This window comes from Solea senegalensis, linkage group LG10, assembly GCF_019176455.1.
Source record: "Solea senegalensis isolate Sse05_10M linkage group LG10, IFAPA_SoseM_1, whole genome shotgun sequence".
Lineage (NCBI taxonomy): Eukaryota > Metazoa > Chordata > Actinopteri > Pleuronectiformes > Soleidae > Solea > Solea senegalensis.
In genome coordinates, this window is record NC_058030.1 from 23,010,996 (window position 1) to 23,031,600 (window position 20,605).

The window sequence follows — 20,605 nt, forward strand, 5'->3', positions numbered from 1 at the left end:
TGAAAAGTCGATTATCCGTTTAGTAGTTGAAGTGTTGTGTGATGAAAAAAGTTACTTTTATTTAATTAAAGGATGTTTCTGTGATTTCAGTGTTGATTAATTGTTTTAATGGATGAAAATATGTTTTACAATGAATATATTAATATAATTAGTTGTTTGGACAAATCAATATCCTAGATAATCAGTGGCATTGTGAGGGGAAATAAAAACATCACAGCTTCAAGTCTTCACGTTCTATGCCTCCCAGTCGTCGTCGTCTGCTGTCGGCTGTGGGGCAGGAAGTGGTGGGATGACGTCTGACATCCTGGCAAACGCGCCGCTGTTGCCCAGCGGAGCGTCACCCGACTCCCCGCCTGCCGGACCCTTCCCAGATATACCTGCAGAGGAGACACGGCACATTATTCAACATGAGCTCAAAGCTCTCACCATGTGACATTGTGTTTGTTTAATATCTAGCCACAGGTTGTGGTACGTGGTACGTGAGCTTCCTCTGGTGGAGGAAAATCAGAAATACTGCTCTGCAGAATATACCAGGGTATGTAAATGCGTAGAAAATGATACAAATAATGGTAGCACTTTAGATTAGGAAACACGTATTATTACGTACGTACCATTAACTAGGTGCTTACTAACATGCATATAAGTAGCATACCAGACCTTTATTAGTAATTATTAAGCATGCATTAACACCTTAATCAGGAAAAATCTTAATTCATGTTGTAATAGAGGTAGAATAAGGTTATATAGAATAAGGTGTTAATACGCGCTTAATAATGACTAATAAAGGGATAGTGTGCTGTTTATTTATGCATGTTAGTGAGCACCTAGTTAATATCGAATATGTGTTCCCTAATAATTATAACTAGAACAACTTTTCGCCTCTGATGTGTCTCGCTCATTTACGTAGTGCCAAAATTCCAAATTGCTAACTTCCTGTTGAGTCAAGGCCATGGTTACAGTCGACTTTTCTATTCGTCATCTTCCCACCAAGTTTCAGGAAATTCAGTGTAACTCAATTTTGCCTCTGTTTGCACCTTAGGAGGCGCTATAGAGCCCATGAGCAACGCACGGGTCCGGGAACTATGCCAATGTTGTATTTTCACCTCCATGCCAAGTTTCAAGACTTTTTATGCACGTTAACCTCCTCAAAAATGACCGCAAAGACACGGAGAGAATAATAATCTGAAGGAGAACAATAGGCTCCTGCCATCTGTAGCTCGGGCTAATTATCCCTCACTCCATCTGGAAATGTCTGAGAAGTTTGTTTCAGAACGAGAGCTTTGTGAGTTTTAACGGAGAATCATTGCATCGTCAGCATAAAGGCTTACTGACATGTGACATGATTAGAGGTTTGCTCACCTTTCCTTCTCATGGCCAGTTTATTGAAGAGATCAGACATAAAGTCTCCACCACTAGATGCCGCTCCAACTGCTGCGAGACAAAGAGCATCAGTATTAGTAAGCAGAGAAAGTCCTACTACATCATAAAATTCATTTAAACTGTAAAAACTATGGAAGTAAATTTGTGTAATCTTGTTTTTTTGTGTTCTGTTGATGTTTAATTGTTTGTTGTTGCTAACCTGTCTTTAATACTGTTGCCCATGACTCTCTCTCTCTTGCTTTTTCTCTTTGTACTAATAAAAGTAATGCAGGGTTCACAGCATAATGAGCTAATGACACTGTCATTACCTGCCGTTCGATTTTACATTTGGTAAATTTACATTTACCATATTGTGACATTTCCCCTGGTAAATTTCATGGATTCTGTGAGACCTACGGCCTGTTGAGATTAGAGGAACAGCTATAAGAAGCATTCAAGAAATCTGGGAAATGTCAACACTTCTGCAAACACAAACAAGGCCACTAATGAAACGCTTGCTGCTGCCACCTCGTGATAAAAGATGCACCACAAATGAGGTCTTCACTGGAGTAGAATGATTTGTTTTTATAAAACTTTCATTCATTAATAACATTTAATATATTACAAATATTCACCATGACTGACTGAACTTGCTTTTTATAATCAATAATGAAATACTCCAGATTCAAAAATTCATTCATATTTCTGATTGCTATGTATCACTGCTGCATTAAGGTATTCATCTGTTATACAGCAAGTACTGAACTGTATATAATGTACATAAATAATATCACAAATCAAATCCACTATTGCAATATCTGTCTTAATAATCATAATTATATATTTCCCCAATCATCTTGGTATAATCTCATCATAACTTCAAAGATCACTTCCAGGGTTGCAACGAGTCATTGATTATTAATCAACAACTAAATTAATTGTGAACTATTTTTGAGTGTTATAATAAAAACAAACTTTCTGATTTTTCAGCTTCTTAAATGTGAAAGTTTTCTGGTTTCTTTGCTCCACGAAACAAAGAAATCATTCAAACTTTTTTTTTTACATTTTGGTTAGTTGACAAAAAAAATCCCATTTTTGAACCTCGTCATTTGTAGGTTTGGGAAACAGAGACACAACTTTTTATGTTATTTTATGGACCAAACAACTAACCCATTAATGACTTGCAGCCCTCACAACCTCTGATGAGTGAGGATTTGGTTACACACTGTTTTCTGATCACTGCTGAAGCTGCGTCGTGTGGCGGTGAATAAAACAAGCGTCACCTTGCTCTTGCTCCTTCTGCTTCTTCTTCTCCATCTTGCGTTCTTTGACGTTGCGCAGCTGGGCTTTGCCGATGCCCCCGGCGTTGCGGATGGACTCCAGCAGACTGGCACGGCCGTCTGACGGCTGAACCACCTCACTGGGAGCACCGGACATGGCACCTGCAATCAGGGAGAGTCACATGTGGCTTTCAGGGTTCCAGTATATACTATTTTACATCATTCATTATTGATATATCATTATTCTGTAAAATATAAATCACATCAATATTTCTGTAAGTCTGGGAAATATCTATCCTGATATACATCATCTAAAGCTGCTGCATGTTTGTGCTTCTCAAAGGAGAGTGACAATAATCTGTAAATAATCTGCTGTTCATAATCTGCATCACATGATCTTAAAATACAATTATTACCTTCATTCATTTTAGATAATAGCTGCTTTATTTCATTGGCTTTTTAATGTTAAATAAAGAATATTTACGTGTTAAAAACAATAAAATGCGCTTGTCTACATGCTGATGTGTCCTTGGGCAAGAGGAATAAATATGATTTTGTATGTATTATGTATAAATCATAATAGGAACCATAATATCTAATATCTGACTATTTACTGTATTTCAAAATAATAAAAGTGATGATTATCAATGTAACAGCCTTTAAAACAAACCAGGAAACGTCATCATAGGACTACATCCAAAATCTAAGACCATGATATAGATATAATACTGTTATATTGTAGGATGTTCAAACTGCCTTTCAAATGTATTTATTTTAATTATCCATTATCATTAACCTTTATTTTCCTATGATTCTAAAATGGGTATCTCGTTGAATTGTTCATCGATTTCTTTCTTCTTCTTATTATTATTATTATTGTTACCACATTTATATTATTTACATCTTGTTTTGTTTGTTTAAGTCTTTGCAAACTTTAAATCTTAAGGTTTTATTCCTAGAGTCATTTTTCACACTAACAATGTTACAAACCTGAATTTGGCACTGCAGAGACTTCTATGGAGCTGTTGACAGGAGGAGGGGGTGGAGGAGGTGGAGGAGGCGGAGCTCCTGTGGGAGTAGCTGAGGTGATGGTCGGTTCGGGTGGAGGAGGAGGAGGCGGAGGCGGCGGGGGTGGAGGTGGAGGTGCAGCATTACGCTGCAGCTGAGATCCTGAAATGAGAGAGGAAACAATAATATTAATGCAATAAATGCTGTGACATTGAATAAATAAGCTCATTGAAAAAAAGAAATGTCTTCAAGCTCCAGTGCGGAACTACTATTGCCCCCCGTGGATTTCTGGGTAATTACCAAAACACTGCAGTATCACACCTCTCTACACCCCTGACCCTCCTGAGGACACTTATAGATATCTACTGTCTTCAGAATTAGAATAAACAAAGCAAAGTCTAAACAGGTGAAGGTGCATATACTGTACAGTGTACCTTGTGCACTGCTCTCATCAGTGAAAGAGGGCAGCTCAGGGATGTTGTGTGTGGGTCCTGACGGGGCAAAGCCGGGCCCGAGGTCAGCGCTGTAGGACAGGTCATCTGCTATTCCCGGCAGGTCGGGCAAGTAAGACGGCACATCTATCTCAGGCACTTCTCCCAGGTCCGGTACATAAAAATAGTTCTCTGCCGTCTGAGAGAGAAAATGGATCATCAAAGTGAATGAGATATACTGTATAAAAGAAAGTCTGGCTAACAATGTGTCGTGGTTGGACGTACTTGTCTGTCTAGCTGTTCTCTCTTTGTGATGGACAACGGAGCGTCAAACGGTTTATCTTCTTTTTCCGTCTCTAAAGTTGTGTGTGTTTTGGTCACTGCTCCCGCCAGAGGATCGAGGAACACATACTTCTTATACCTTAAAACACACACACACACACACAAATCCAGATACATGAAGACATTATTGAATAGGATCAGTGTTTACAGTTACAAGTATTCATTTTTTTGTGGACTCACAGGTTCTCTGTGGTATTAAAGAGCAACAGGGAGCTGACAGATGAAATGTTGCGCGGCAGACTTCCCAGTCCCTCCTCTGTCTCATCCTCTGACTTCTTCTTGTTTCCCACACACACTGGGAAATACATCAACTTCTCCTGAGAGAGGTGACGCAGAGACACACACACACACACACTTGAATAACTCATATCACAAATGTCAGCAAAGTGCTCCTGCACACACTGACGCGCGTGTCCACAACCACTGGAACACACGGAAACACTGTGTATCATCAGGGCCGTTGCTGCTGGGGGAATAGTGAATAATGCATTTTCTGCTCCGGATGAAAACGGCCAAAGATGTTTCTCCATTTCTGACAAATGCACACACACACATGCGCACACACACAGAGCAGAAATATAATGGCTTTCATCAAGTTTCCTAAGATAGTCAAGGAAAAAGTGTAGTGTTCACAATAAATAATTCAGGACCTTGTGCTGAATGTGAGTGTGCACAGAAACACACACTCTTACACCCACACACACACACACAGTCTGGTTTCCATGACTTCAGAGGACATTATTCTGATTTACATTAATATCCTGGAGACTGTCTCTAACCTCACTGTAACCATATCACATGTCTCCACCCTAAATAGAATCATTTATATTGTGAGGACTTGATTTGTGACTGTGTAAACACATTTAGGTCTCCTTTAACACCTAAAAACACACACACACACACACACACACACACACGCGCACACACACAGGTTTGCGCAGCTATTCTTCTTAGGACACTGTATTGACTTCCATTCATTTGGACAACCTAAACAAAGCGTGATCCACATAACGATAACCAGTTAGCGTTTGTAGCGTTAAAGTCTGTAGCGTTATTTAACATCAGTCATTATAACTGTAGAGCAGGGTCACCTATACATTTATCTTCTTTTTTTCTTTATTTTAGAAAAAATATGAGTTATTTTTGTGATAAAATGGAACAGTTTAAAAATTGCTGTCACTTATGATCTGTCCCTCACTAAATATTATTACATACATGACACTTTTTTTGTGCACTTGGTATGGGTAAACACAAATAAGTAGTAATCAAATAAGAATTGGCCTATGTTAATTGTTACAAAGAATTCGGCTTGGTTAATCATCCAATATTATTTATCTGACCTGCAAGGCCTTTTCATCAAAGGGTCGAAGTTTGTTCTGTATCCTCTGTCGTGGGCGGTTCTGTGAGGAAGGGTCTGTGGCACCAGTAAAGATAGATGAGTAGTCCTGAAGGCGATCTGGGGCCGGGTACTTGGCACTGGAGAAAACCTAAACACACAGACAATGGTTAGTACTGTTAATTTGATTTCAAAAAACAAACCTCAAAGTAATATGGGATTGTCTTCTTCTTCTACGAGGTTTACCGGCAGCTTGCATTTTTTATATTGCATTACTGCAAGTTAGAAAACTCCTACACTACCCAGTCTGTCTTATTCTGTCTCATCACCTCAGTCTCACTCTCTTCACATCCTCCACAAGGATTTTGTCACTGTAATAGTCCATAAAAGAGAATTCATTTTCAAAACTTTCCCACAACAATTTGCCCAACTTCCATGATTCAATTTTCATAGTTTGGCCACTACAGTGACCATAGGACACAGTAATGAGGCTCGTACATTGATGCGGGAGCCCTATCATAGGCTTTGTAGCAAAAGTGTGACATTGAATTTGGAATAGAATGTCTGTCTGTTTTGTGTCTTATATTTGTCAATTGATAGCCACACATTATTAAAATTGCATTTAATCTGCAGATTAGCATCATGTTAGAGGTTGATAACATCATGAACATCACCATGAAGTGAACAAAATGTATACTGAATATATCATGCGACATAAGTGAGTACCGTTCATGCAGCTGAGAGTCATATATCGTATCGGGCCATTCCTGATTTAAAACTCTTCCAAAACACTTGGAAAAAGACGTACGTCCAAAACAGTTTTTCTAATTTCAAAACTTTTTTATGAGGAATTTCATGACTGAGGGAACCCTGGTACAATGACGGTACCTCACCTTAGTTGCTTTCTTACTGCCTTTGATTTTGTCAACACGGGCCTGAGCGAGTCTGATCCGGTCCGTGATGCACTGCAGCTGCCGCCGATTTTTCTCTACGCTCTCTGACACCCTGGAGTAACACACACACACACCAACATGAACAAGGCAATCAGAGATGGCAGACTTCGCCCCATTCACGCAACAAGCCTCTGGCACCCTCTGTTGGTCATAGTGGCAAGTGCAAGTGTGGAAGCACACGCACGCACGCATGCACACGCACAAGCGCGCGCACACACACGCACACACACACGCACACACCAAAAACAATCCTTCACTCTGTGGGGTGAAGTAATAAAGACACAGAGAGGAAAACACTTTGTCTGAGAATGAGACCTTACTGCACAATCACATAAAGAAAACCTTTTCCACTTTGCCTCCTTTATAAACACTCAACAAGATCCTAAAGCAAGAAGACTATTTTATTTATTTCTACAATAAAGAATATATTGCCTGAATTAAAAGCTTCTATTGCCTAGAATTATATTTTGCACAATAAAGAAAAAAAAAATAATAATTAAAAAAAGAAGAAATGCAAGCACATCTTATAAAATTGTATGTAAATCATACATATCATGTCATCAATGTGACCTCACTCATGTCTTACAAAGAAAGAAAAGCAAACTGTGTGATCTGTCAAGTGCCCACCATGGGAAAAGACACAACTATTAGAAAATAACAGTAGCAGCAGTTATGTGTGACTATGTGTGAGAGAGAGACAGAGAGTCTGGGTTTTACCTTTTGAAAATATCCGTAGAGATGTTGTCCAAATAGAGAAGTGCATCAGCTATTTGATGGACAGCCTCCTCTCTCCTCAGGTCTGGTTGGATGAGAGGCACTGAGTACACCTGACCCTCCAGACTGTGCTTCTGGTTCATCCTGACAAACATCAACACATCAACAGTGTGAAGCTACAACAAGGCACATGATAATAAAAGTTGGTTTTTTTTGTCCTTAAGGTGAACCAAATGCATTCATTATATAATTGTGGTGTATCTCTTTGACAGCACCTTTGGTGTTTGCTTGCAGATGTTTGTTTGGTGTTTCAGCTTTGATTTCGCTGCGGTAGACCACTTTCTGAAAGCAGATTTTTACTCTATCTTGTTATAGAGGACCTGGTATTTTTAATTCTGACCAGTCAAGATCACAAATGATTGTAAGAAGTTAACAGTTTTTGTGACTGGATGGATTTCTATCTTGAAATGCATAAACATAAACAATAATGTAAGTATTTAGAATGTTCTATAAAATATATATAAAAATTGCTATCCTAAACCACATAAGTGATTTGCATAACAACATCTAAAACACACACACAGAAAACACCACAGATGCTCAGTCATGTGGGTGAGAGAGATGTGATGGCAGATAGCGGAGATCAATCTCTGCACCTCCATTTATATAAAATATAATTAGGCTACTATGTCATGGAATAAGCAGAGTGGACTTTACTTTATTAGCGCCAAAATTGAATCCAAATACACAGTTACAGTTCAAATGTGTGTGTTTTCAGTGTGGTGAGCAGGACCAGCTTTAGACATGGGATCTGTGCTTTGTTGAGAGATTGTAAACACAACGTTGAAGTTAATGAAATATTTATACTGCATAAACGCTTTCAAATGCAGCCAAAGCATTCCCAACTACAACACACTCAGACTATTGGCTGCAGTGTTGGCCTATCAGAATATGATTATGATGTTTATTTGCTCATATGAATGGTTTCACAGAACATGATGTAAAAATTATGTTTGTGGTTATGGATGAATTCTTATGTCCAATACCACATGTCACAGACCAATCAATCCAATATAGTCTCACAATTTAGCTGTTAATAAGACATTTGTGCTGATACAATTACCACTCATCTATAACAAAAACATGACGGTCCAACTGCTTAGAGGGCATCTGCTGTCCTCACTCACACCCCAGTCACATGATGGTGGCAACAGACATCTCACCTGACAGCATGTCCCTTATGCTTATTGACGCATTTGTCATATTTAAGGTATACGGACCTTATCGGGTGTTCATATTATTTTTCCTTTTTATGACATCTGATCAAGTGGTTTTGGTCACAATACTGATACTGAGTGTACGGTTTCCCAGTCATAGCTACTCATGGTGACTTATAAAATTCTTCAATATCCCCTGACGTTTGTTTTTGTCACTTGACTGACTCAATATATATTATCTCAAAGCACTTGCTGTAGATTAGATTAGAAACTTTTTAATGTAATGTGGAGCAAAGTCTTGGATCACATGTATGTATATGCACTTGGTCTTAATTCATTGACCTCAATGTGGTCTTAAGGATACAGTGTAAACATGCAGCAACAGTTGACGAAGTTACATACTTTTTTTTAAAGTTTGTCCATTGTGGGCATGATGGATGATAGAGCTTCAATGTATTTAACTTCTACTCAACTTTATAGTTTACTGTCTCCTTAAGTGTCTGTCTGTAGTCATGAGTGATCTCTGTGGTTGTTGCTGGTCCTGTTGTTCAGTAGACTCACGGTTCACGGTTTAACTGCTGACACACACGCTTGTCTAATGTTTACCACGTCGGACTCTCACGTGACGATACTCAAATATACAAAGTAACTGTGATGTTTTTCTTTCAGTTTCAAAAGGTTATCTGTCCCAATTCATCATCATTGGCGTTGAATTCTGTTAACAGCCTACTGCTAATAAACAAACATACAGTCAAACAGTTTACTAGCGAAAATATTATGAATAAAATAATGTATACCAATTAGTCACTCATTGACTGACTAAACCTACTCACGTTGAAATAATCACTTTAGCTGAACCATATACAACATATAGCGTGTCTTACCTGACCATGAGTGCAGTTTACTTGTTCCCAGCTTTTAAAAAAGTGGATATAATGTGCAGAAGAAGCTGGACCGTGAGAGCTGCTAGCACAGCTAGCACTTCCGCATCTCCGTGACACGTGACCGCGCCGAGAAAGTGATGATGCCTTTGAGACACCTCGGATATTTTAGCTCTTTTTGATTCGTCGTCGTCGTCTTCTTCTTCTTCCTCTATTATTATTATTATTATTATGTATCTTTGCCGAGGAGACGTTTTGGCCGTGTTTCTTTGTTTGTTTGTCTGTCTGTCTGTTTGTTTGTTTGTGAGCGGAATGACTCAAAAACTAAAGGATGGATTTGAAATATTCTGAATGATGTGGATTATGATTCAAGGAAGAAATGATCATATTCAAAAAACAAAATTGCTCACCAGGCGAGACAGGAACGTGACTTGACAGGCATATAATTATTATACAACAGGCTACCTTATGAAGAAGATAGTTGAGCTTCTACATAAGTAAAATATGCAAAAGTTCTACATTTAATTATTTCATACCTCTACATACTGTTAATGTTTAATAAACTACATATGATATTATTCTTATTAATATTAAAACACTGAATGCCTCTCTGCAGCCTATAGGGCGCGTGCTTACTCTGTAGTCTTCTCTAGGCCTGTGTGTAACGACGTATCTGTCCTCTCTCCTCCTCCTCCTCATCCCCTCCTCTCTGCTGTCACATCTGGATCTAGCTCCTCTCATCAGCACCACTCTGCACGGTGAGCGAAGGAGAGAGAGAGAGAGAGGGAGAGAGCATAGCTCTGTCGGTGCAGCCTCATCCTCCACAACCGAGGAGAATCAAGGAGAGGAGAGCGGACAGGAAGGACAGCAGCTCACCTTCTTATCCGCACTCACCGATTACTTGCATCTCCTCTGTCACTCCAGCTGCCTCTTTTTTCTTTTTTCTCTTCTTCTCATTCTTTCCTCCTCTTGCATTCTGGTATGATGAGCTCCAGTCTGCTCGACAACCCCGTGCAGGCGATTCTGTACCTGCGGGAGCTCACCACCATCGTCCAGAACCAGCAGAGTCTCATCCAGACCCAGCGCTCCCGGATAGAAGAGCTGGACCGGCGGGTGGACGAGCTCATCGGCGAGAACCGGCACCTGCGGGATGTCAGGGTCCAGCATCAGCAGCATCCTTATCTTCATCACCACCACCATCATCATCAACAACAAGCTGACCCCGGCTGTCTTCACCTCCTCCACCACCACCACCACCGTCCTCATCCTCATCCACAGGAGCCTCAGCTCCACACTGGCTCTTTGCCAGAGCATGCAGTTGCACCAGCACCGGTCGAGGCCACTCCGGGGGGCCAGTCTTCGCCTTCGCAACCAATGGACCCGGGGGACATGCAGCTGGTGCCGGCCGATCCGTCCACGGTTTCACCGATCGAAAGTGACCCAGAGAACGACGGCGGAAGTTACTCCAGCTGCCGCTCTTTGATGCAGATGACCCCCACAACCCTCTGTCGATCTCTGGCCCTGGCAAGAAAATCTGAGTGAGTGGAGCAGAGGTTTATGGTTGTTTGCATCTGGTCTATAGGTATTACATTAATGTAAGGTTATTCTGTTGAGTTGTTGTTGGGGGTTTTTGCCTCTTGAATGCAATACACAGCAAATCTTAGAAACAACAAATACCTTTTTAAGTTCTCACCCTTAAATTATAGAAGAGCTCTGTCTTAATTGAAACCCATAACACTCGATTATAGCATGGCTTAAAAAGTACAAATCAAAATGTAAGTGCAATATGTGTTAGAATTGCAAAGAGATATTTTGATTCCAGTTCAGCCCTTAGATAGATAGATAGATAGATCGATAGATAGATAGTATTGTCTTCCTCAAAACAAATTCCTTGTAGACTTTTACATTTTTAATGGGAAGACATGATATTTAAATGGTTAACAACAAGTCAGTGTAATGTCCTCTAAATGAGGACATTAATCTGTGTGAATGTGTGTGTGTGTGTGTGTGAGTGCAAGTCCATGGTTTCTATGATTGTTTTTCTTTTTTTTAATGTAATGTAAAACCCTCTATGGTTTTTTTCTGCAGTACTGACCAGGGGTGACATCAAATATTGATAATGTATAGAATACTTGAAGGGCAATATCAATTTGGAAGTATTCTTACTCAGTGGTTTTGTCTTGTACTTAAGCCTCCGACCACTAGTTGGCTGCATACCTTCGACCATTTGACCGACTGCTCCTCCCTCCACTCCTCTCACTAGACATGTAAGGTATATGCACTGTAAATTAACATTGTTCATTTTGCTAACGCTTACATTGTTCATTTTACAATTCAAGTTTTTCTTCAAATCCAATTTTTTTAACGGTAACAGATCACAATATATGGCCTTGCGTCATTTAAATGTATCACAATAAATTCTAGGGTCACCCCTATATTGTATCACCAAATTCTTGGACCCGCAGTATTGTCTAAACTGTTCCATTGTGAATCCTTCACAGTATATGTGAGGCTTTTATCTTGAGAAAAAAAACCCCAGTATCATTAAGAATGTGCACGAGCATGCGCGTCCTGCAGTAAGAGCGGTGTTCAACTAATGAGGGACGGCACTTGCACATTTGCAATTTTCGGTGTGTGTGTTAGCTGAGGACTGTGCCACAAGAGGAAGAGCTGGATTATTTAAATCAGAAACTGGATCACGATTACTGGATCATTACATAACAAACAGCTGTAGGCCTAATCATGTGTGTGTGAGTGTGTGAGAATGTGCTGGAAATACACTCAATGTCAATGTCAGACATGGAGCAGCTTCACGTGCGATGATGAGGCGCCGTGTCCAATCATCATCATCATCATCGTCGTCACCATCATCATCGCTGCTGGTTTCTCCATTATTTACTGCACAGGATGTTGGAAGTCTCAGGAGAGCAGCATGCCTCTGATGTAGCTGTGTGAGATGAAACACACGTGCACACACACAGTCATACACACAGGGCTGGAGACTCCCTGCTTGGAACCAGAGCTTCATTCTACATCACTTAATGAGAGAAAACCGTGTGTGTGTGTGTTGTATCACAGCAGGAGCGCTGATTGGGCTCACTGGGACCCCACCTCCAGTGAGGGGGGAAACACAGAACAGGGGAGGAACGGAGCGGAAATATGTATATACTGTATATATGTATATAATTTTTTTAAAGAATTTGTTGGTATACATCTTACAAGAAATGTTACCTGCCTCACATTTATCAGAGGTGTGTGCAGACATTTCATGGGGCAAAAGCTCACAAATTAATCTAAAAAATCTACACATTTACACATAAATAACAACTCATTTTGCTGAAAGTGCTCTAAATAGTGTAAAAAATACAAAAGCAACAAATTAATAAAAAGCTCACTATACATACCATGGCACACCAAATGAGAAATCACACCACAAAAAAAGGAAGAACATACATGCATCCTAATTGTGTAAATTAGACCAAACGATTAATCGATTAATTGTCAGAAAATGTGGAAAGGATGCTTTCAAAACCTGAAATTGGTAATGTTCTCAAATATCTTCTTATATGGAGCAAATAAATCTGAAAATAATTATTGTTTTAATTATTTAAAAAACAAACACAGATTCATCGGTGATCAAAATAGTTGACGGTTAATTTAGTAATCGATTAATAACTGGTATACTAGGGCTGCAATGATTAATCCATGAATCATTCACTGATATTATATTGGCCCACTGTACTGCATACAATCTCTGTTGTTTTGCAAAAGTGACCAAATTTTTAATCATTGAGAATTTACATCAAATATCAACTAAAATAAAAATCAAATAAAAACTAAACATTCAATTAGAGAAATAAACGCATAAACATGTGCTCCGTATCTTTTACCTGGAACCAGTGTGTACCCTGCAGCTACTATGTGTCAGTCTTTGACAGGAATCAGCATCACATCAGTGATTCCCATTTTAAATTACTTTTACAGGCAAGGAAGACAATTACAATAAATCAATTGTTATTATAAAAGCCGAATGGTAGAAAACAGCAGAAGCCTCCACCACCAGTTGATCATGCAGAAGTGTGAGCTGGGTTTTATTTTTGAATTTTTTATTTTTTAATGGCCTTCCTGCTCCTGCAGTTCTACTACGTGTCCTTGAATGCAACCTCACATCCCAATGTCATCAGTGATTTGAAGTCCATCTGGATAAGGCCAGTAATTTAACACCTACTTTGTAGATTTTGCCTCTGGCTGGTCACACAGGTGAAGGTGAGACAAGCCTTCACTTGCATATTTAAAGAGGATCCTGTCACTGCCTGCTGCATCCTGTACCTGGTATCAGGCTTAGACCTTACGATGCTATATACAGGACAGAGAAACCCAACAGTTCACACAATGAGCAAACACTCACTTTCACACATTGACAGTGGGTGAGTGGAAGGGCGAGTCACCTTTCGACTGGAAAGTGAAGGGTTTGATTCCTTGTTCTGTTAGCCTACGTGCCGCTGTGACCTTGGGCATGACACTTAAAGAGGCCATAGCATGGTCCTATGTCACTTGTATGTGAGATATGGAGGTGTACTTACAAACATGAAGTCGTTTTTATGGTCAAAAAACGTCCTAGTTGCTACAAACGAGCCGATGTAAAGGTCTCATCACTGACGCTCTCGTCAGCCGTGCTGATTCAGACCAAAACCACACCCACAGAACACGGACTGTCTTGAGATTGGCCAGCCAACGAGAGCTTTCCCACTGTCTTGTGATTGGCCAGTTACCTGGAAGCTCCCCCCCTGGAAAGGAAGATGCACTGCTAGCAATTATCAAAACATTGAGTAATGCCGTAATCCCTTATGCATTTGATCCTGAGTCTGACCCAGAGTCAGAAGACACTGTGACAAGTGAAAGACTGCAGCAGGACGCCTGTAGCTTGGATAACGTTGTGGTTACCGAGATGATAAACACACATGCAAATGAAACACGATCGTAGCGTGGAGCTTAGCGTGGAGCTTAGCCTGTAGCTGGCTATCGCTAATGCTAAACGACAAAACAAGCACACAAAGACAGTTATATACGTAGTGTTGGCGTTGGAGTAGTTCTTCTTCTTCTACGGTTGAAAGTACGTCACCGGTTGTGCCTGGACTCTAGTGCCCGGACTAGGAGGCGCTGCTGTTTAGAGGAGTGGTGAAATTCGGCAGTGACGTAACTAGTCAACGGAAGTGCCGTTCCACTTCATAGAGCAGTGGCTGAACTGATTGTTATGGACTTTTAGGGCTTCATAATGGTAATGAGGTAATGACGCAGATACACACAAAAATGCAGCGTTAATTGGCACTTCCGGGCTATGGGATCTTTAACTCCAAGTTGCTTGTGAGCATGGGTATGAATGTGTGAATGGCAGAAACTGTAGTGTAAAGCTAGCTTTTTTTTATAATATGACAAACAGAGGTACACAACTGCATAGACCTGCAACCAATCACACCAGTGATCAGGATGACGTATGCAGAAAACGTGTCAACAAATGTGCTTGTTGTAGTTTTCTAGGAGTGATGGCTTTCTAGTACTGGCCTCTAACAACTGTACACTAGTCTAAGAGTGGAAGAGCGCTACATAAATACAGACCATTTGACCATTTATCTTTATCTCACTCTATATTTTGACCCATGAATGACCTGGCATCAACATCTGTCCCGACTGATCCATTCATCCATCCATCCATCCATCTTCTACCACTTAATTCTCCACACGAGGGTCAACAATCACATGTAAATCACTCCAAGTTCAAGTCCAAACTCCCAATCCTGAACGCTTCCTCTGATCCGATCACAAAAACCAAACTCTAATGTGTTTTGAAGAAGCACGTGACCACAGTCCTGAGCCTTTTGAACACAATCTGTCCTCGGTACAGATTAGAGGCTGCATCCTAAGCTGACATCCTCTGAGCTGCGCTGAGCAGCCTCCACCCTCCTGATGAGGAGTGGACAAAAGAAGCAGAGAAGTGAATCAAAGACACTCTAGGTATGTTTCAGGTAATTTCTCAGCAGTAAGGAAGAAACAGACATCATTTGAGCTTCTGCAGTGAGTGATGGAGATGCTGCTTGTTGGTGTTTTCAGCCAGGGAAGTGTGCAGTGACACCAGACTTTCCCCATTCCTCAGATGATAGGCTTAATCACTCCTTTGACAATGGTTTGAATGACAGTTTGTTTATGTTTATGACAACATCCCATATTCACAGCATTAACACAGATTGTCACATCATTTGTTTCAGCTTGTTTGTACTTGTTTGCTTCAGCTGCTTAAACGTTTGCAGCAGCCTAGTTTCATTTTATTTTACAGTTTATTTATTATTTTGCATTTCATTGCTTTTTTCTTTTTACAACCAATTACTTCTTTATCTTATTCTATTCTTATATATGTTGATCAGAACAGTAAAGGCAGTTTTTAGTTATTATTAGTTATTTATAACCAGTTTATTCCTGGTTAAATAAAGGTTATACTTTATTTTATATGACTTCACTCAGTGTATTTTCTACCTCATCAATGCAGCTTCTGGAAAGTTGAGTTGAGTCAAGCACTTATAATTTAATTTCTTGTACTAAGTAACAACTTCAATTGCTACAAGACAATAAAGACTCTTGAATCTTGTTTATTTGAATAAAGGTGTGTGTGTGAAAGTCAGATCTGATCATAATGTGGTCACAGCAGATGCATTCAGGATGTGTTTTTGTGCCCAGTGTGAACAGTCGTGTTCCAGGCTGTCCACATGTGATTGGACCACACAGTTAGATTTTAATACCAGGTCAGAATGGGGCTTAAGAGCAGAAAGAAAAAGACAGGCATACATTTGTTTCTGGTCAGTGACAGTTTTTAAGACCCACCCAGCAATGTTTTTTTTTTATTTGTGTGTGTGTGTGTGGGATTATTTGATGTTTGTAGGTATGTATAGTTTTCGGTTATTTATGTTTAAAAAGTGCTGGTTGTATTTTCATGAGGGCTCAAAACAAAATATCAAAACAAATAATCTTACTTTTAAATGGTCATCATCATCATCATCATCATCATCGTCCTGACTGTTTTTAATTTGCAACATCAAGATGGATTATCAAGATATCATTTTGATTTCAAATCACTGAGCGGTTAACTGCCCCCTCCTGATCAGACTAGAAGTTCACTGGTCATTTAGAGTCTAGGACCGCCTCTGCTTAAGACGGCCCAGTTTTATTTCCCTTGTGATCAAGTTTAACGTCAGCTCTGAGTGTGTTTGTGTGCATTGCTTTGTTGTCAACATTGCCTATGCATGTGGCTTTGCCTTAGTCAGAGGGTGAGACAGGATCCCCTCCTCTGCTTCTCTCTCTCTCCCTCTCTCCAGCTGAGCCTCCTATCTGCCCCACTTAGCCCATGGAGCGAACAGTAATCAGCCTTTCTTAGGAGAGAGGAAAAGGCAGAAAGATAGACAGAGAGGGGAGAGGGGAATGTGCTTAGTCGTCTTTGATGCAGCCTTTGGAGGTGTCCAGAGGAAGGAGCTGGAGGCTGACATTGGAATGCACCGTAGTGAAAGAGGCAGATAGGGAGTGAGGGGGAGAGGGGGGTGAGACAGGTAAAAGGAGAGATGGAAACAGAGATGAGCATGGTGGAAAAAGGGTGCATCTAAGGTAGCTGTCTCCTCTGTTTCCCTGTCTTGCTGGCAGACAAATGGGTTGGACAGCGCAGGGACAGGCCTCACGTCATGTGATGCCGTTGAAGGTGAATACAAAGCACTGGCAATGGATTTGGAGTCTAAACACAGTTGATCTTGTTGCATGTCAACACTCCTTCTCCTCCCCCTGTTCCTTATACTAACTACTGGATAGTGGCTGCTGCAAAGCACTGTTTAAAGTACTCTTACAACACAGGGGAGAGAGAGAGAGAGAGAGAGAGAGAGAGAGAGAGAGAGAGAGAGAGAGAGAAAGAGGGAGGAGAGAGAGAGAGAGAGAGAGAGAGAGAGCACAGGCCGACAGCAGCAGGAGGCATGTACTGTTAAAATATTCACCTGTTCTCTTTGTCAGTGTTGTTGGAGGCAGATAGCCATTATGTCTTGTACCAACCAATGTGGTGACTCCCTGTGTGTGTGTTTGCTACCTCTCTCTGACCTTGTCAGGTCCAGTAATCCTTCTGCTTTATCAGAAAGGTATTTACGATGAGAAACCTTTCTGATATACACAGTACACTGTAATACACAACATCAATATCATAGTTAATTAGTAGATGATTTTATTTATGTTTGATTTCTAGCGGTTACTTTTGCTTTTGGTACTTCTCACATTGATGGGGTGCTGTATTTTGTTATTGTTGCCTAGTAACAGTGTTCCCAAAAGTAAAAACATTAAAAGCCAATTAAGTTACATTGTCATTGGTGTATTTTTGTGCCATATCAATCCAATTAGAAGAAATCAGCTCGATTATCGTGAAAAAACTGACTTGAGGTTGTTGACTTTGACGCTCCATGTCGATCAGGGATCAGCCAGAGTGTGTGCTATACATATGGGGAAAGATAACTGTCATAAGTGGTTTATTGAGGATACCATTCAAAAAGTAAAAAAATCTACAATTATGAATTTACAAATCTGCAGCTGCCACAACTCGTTCAAAGGCAGCACCAGGAAGAACGATTAAATCAGTAATAAATGAGTAAAATAAAAAATCAGTTTCCGGTTGGATATTCAATGGACATTCGCTCCAGATGTATCGGTGACCTCCTCCGTTTCCACCCAGTGATAGCTGCACAATCACGGCTTGTTCAATGTCCGGCCCATCGCTCTTAACTCCCGCGGTCTCATTTAGGTCATGTGACCTAATGACTCCAAATCAGTGCAGAACCATATATGAAATATAGTCCATCTAATAGTATTAATTTTCCAAAACAATCCCGTCAACGACAGGGCTTAATTATTTCAGGCACACAACTTTATGCAATGCATTTAATTTGACGTTACACCAAAAACAGAGAAGATGACGTTGTAAACATTCGCTTTAAAAACAAAGACAGAATGGACCGAGCCAGAGGAAAGACAAGGAAATAATGTCTGTTTGTTTACTTTTACCGTTCGTGACGTTTTTTACTTACCAGCTCACCATCTTTTCGTGTTTTCATTCCTATCCCACGCATTTCGACATTCAGTTTATTTGATATTTTAGGAAACACACATTTCCTCTCTTGCTTAGTCATTGATCTTTGCTGTGGAGCAAGAAATAACCCCATCGAACTCTTCCCTCACAGATGTCTCCTGTCAATTATTGATGTGGTAACTGTCTCAGAGACTTGGCTCTCTGCTCGGCGGCTCATCACAACCCGGGATGTTGTTTTAAATGGTTAATTTGATGCCAATTTGATTCCAATGAAGACAGCGTCAATAAAATTGTTAGTGATATTAAACCTTGTGATTCAATTTCCCCGCTCATTTCTACGGCACAGGTTTATAGTTTCTGAATTAGTGTGTGCACTTGAGGTTGAAGAAAAGCACCAGCTCTGAAATGGTCTTTTGAATTATAGTTTCCTTTTTTCGATACGACAAAGAGGGACATAAATCATCACATAATCGTCTCATACATGAGAAAGCCTTGGGTAGAATTAAAAGCAGAGGCGGAAACGTACGGCTCATTACCACTACTACTCCTACTTATGATAATAATTCATTAATGAATAATATAATAAATTAAAAGCTATTTGCAGATCATACAATGTTAGACCAGATAGTACATGAGCATCCATCCATTTTCTATACATTCACACCTGTGGTCAATTTTGAGTGTCCAATTTACCTAATCCACATATTACATGTTATTGGACTGTGGGAGAAAAGCCACACACACACACACACACAGGGAGAACATGCAAACTCCACGTAGAAAGACCACGAACACCATGTTCCAAAGGCAAGAGTGCTAACCACTGCACCATCCGCGTGGCCTAGACATGAGCAAAATGAGTCGAATAAAATAGTACGATCGAAGCCTAAATTGAAATGAAGTCGTACTCTTCAGCGCACTTTTATTTTGACAGGATTGTTTGATATAAGTGGTTTTGAATGTACTAGTATTAGTTTTATTTGACCAGATGTTCCTGGTTGTTGTGATGTAATAATAACAATCACCACAATTACTTTTTGTGCACTTTCTTTCATGTACGTGAAACCTGGTTCAGGATCACTGAACCACGCTCACATACATTTTCACCACCACTGTTCATGCATGTGTAGGCCCTGAAGAATAATATATAATAATAATAATCTTTCAATAGAGACTCACGAGGCGCTTTACAACGAGGGCTGAAACAATTACTCAATTAATCGGTTATTAATCGATCACTAAATTAAACGTGAACTATTTTGACCAAACGATTACTCAATTAATTGAGAAAATGATCGTCAGATTAATCGATTGTGAAAATAATCGAAAATTGCAGCCGTTTTTTACAACAGAACAAACAAGGTAGGTGTTAAAATAACAGTGAAAGTCAAAACATGGAAATAAAGTGTTTCCAAAAGTAAGTCAATACAAAGTGACCCCCCCCCCCAAAAAAAAATCAACAATACACTATATGATAAAAAGCGAGTTTTAAGAAGATGATATTGAGTTTGTTGAGTTTCCACAGCTCTGTCACCTTTTGTGACAAATCAGGTAAAGGAACAGAGCACAATAGAAGTGATTGCGCTGAAAAATAAATAATGAAATATGACATAATTGTTTGTGAGAGTTTTAAGCCTCTGGCAGAGAAAATGGATTTTTCCAAAGAGAGATGTAAACTATTCCAAATATAGTGACAATGCTTTGTCTATGAAGACAGCAGCTACTGCACTCAAAGCTCCAACACCGACGCTGTGATGGATAGAAAACGAGTCGTGCATGAGCAGAATGTTTGTGAGTGTGTGTGATGTCAGCGGTGGGCTTATAGGCGTATAGGACAGATGGAGGAGTATTATTCACATAAACCAAGAGTGTTGAAGTCTGCTGATTGGAGGCATTTGCACCTTTAAGTCTGTGGGAGATGCTGTGGAAAAGCAGCCTCGACTGTCACTCTGAGTTTTGCACTAACTCAGAGAATGAATGCCTG

General features: G+C 40.0%; 2 protein-coding genes across 4 annotated transcripts in view; one reads left to right on the forward strand and one right to left on the reverse strand.

Annotated features, from left to right (window-relative positions):
• Window positions 1–99: 99 nt before the first annotated feature.
• On the reverse strand, window positions 100–9,651 carry wash1 (WAS protein family homolog 1). Of its 3 annotated transcripts, XM_044035274.1 has the most exons (12): window positions 9,525–9,651; window positions 7,699–7,765; window positions 7,427–7,567; window positions 6,650–6,761; window positions 5,761–5,907; window positions 4,601–4,737; window positions 4,364–4,499; window positions 4,082–4,277; window positions 3,630–3,809; window positions 2,643–2,801; window positions 1,360–1,431; window positions 100–377 (listed from the first exon to the last, which is right to left on the reverse strand). In XM_044035274.1, exons 3-12 carry the CDS (start codon window positions 7,564–7,566, stop codon window positions 235–237), a joined length of 1,422 nt encoding a protein of 473 aa, XP_043891209.1. In that variant the 5' UTR covers window position 7,567; window positions 7,699–7,765; window positions 9,525–9,651; the 3' UTR covers window positions 100–234. The 3 variants fall into 3 exon arrangements, with proteins under 3 accessions (XP_043891209.1, XP_043891208.1, XP_043891207.1); XM_044035273.1 differs by lacking the exon at window positions 7,699–7,765 and having other exon boundaries at window positions 1,360–1,428; XM_044035272.1 differs by lacking the exon at window positions 7,699–7,765.
• A 533-nt stretch (window positions 9,652–10,184) lies between these two features.
• LOC122775890 (IQ motif and SEC7 domain-containing protein 3-like) overlaps window positions 10,185–20,605 on the forward strand; it is a 40,513-nt gene continuing 30,092 nt past the window's right edge. Inside the window, exon 1 of the mRNA XM_044036099.1 lies at window positions 10,185–11,059. Within this exon, the coding sequence (XP_043892034.1) occupies window positions 10,503–11,059 (557 nt within the window). The 5' untranslated portion in view covers window positions 10,185–10,502. The remainder of the gene's footprint in view (window positions 11,060–20,605) is intronic.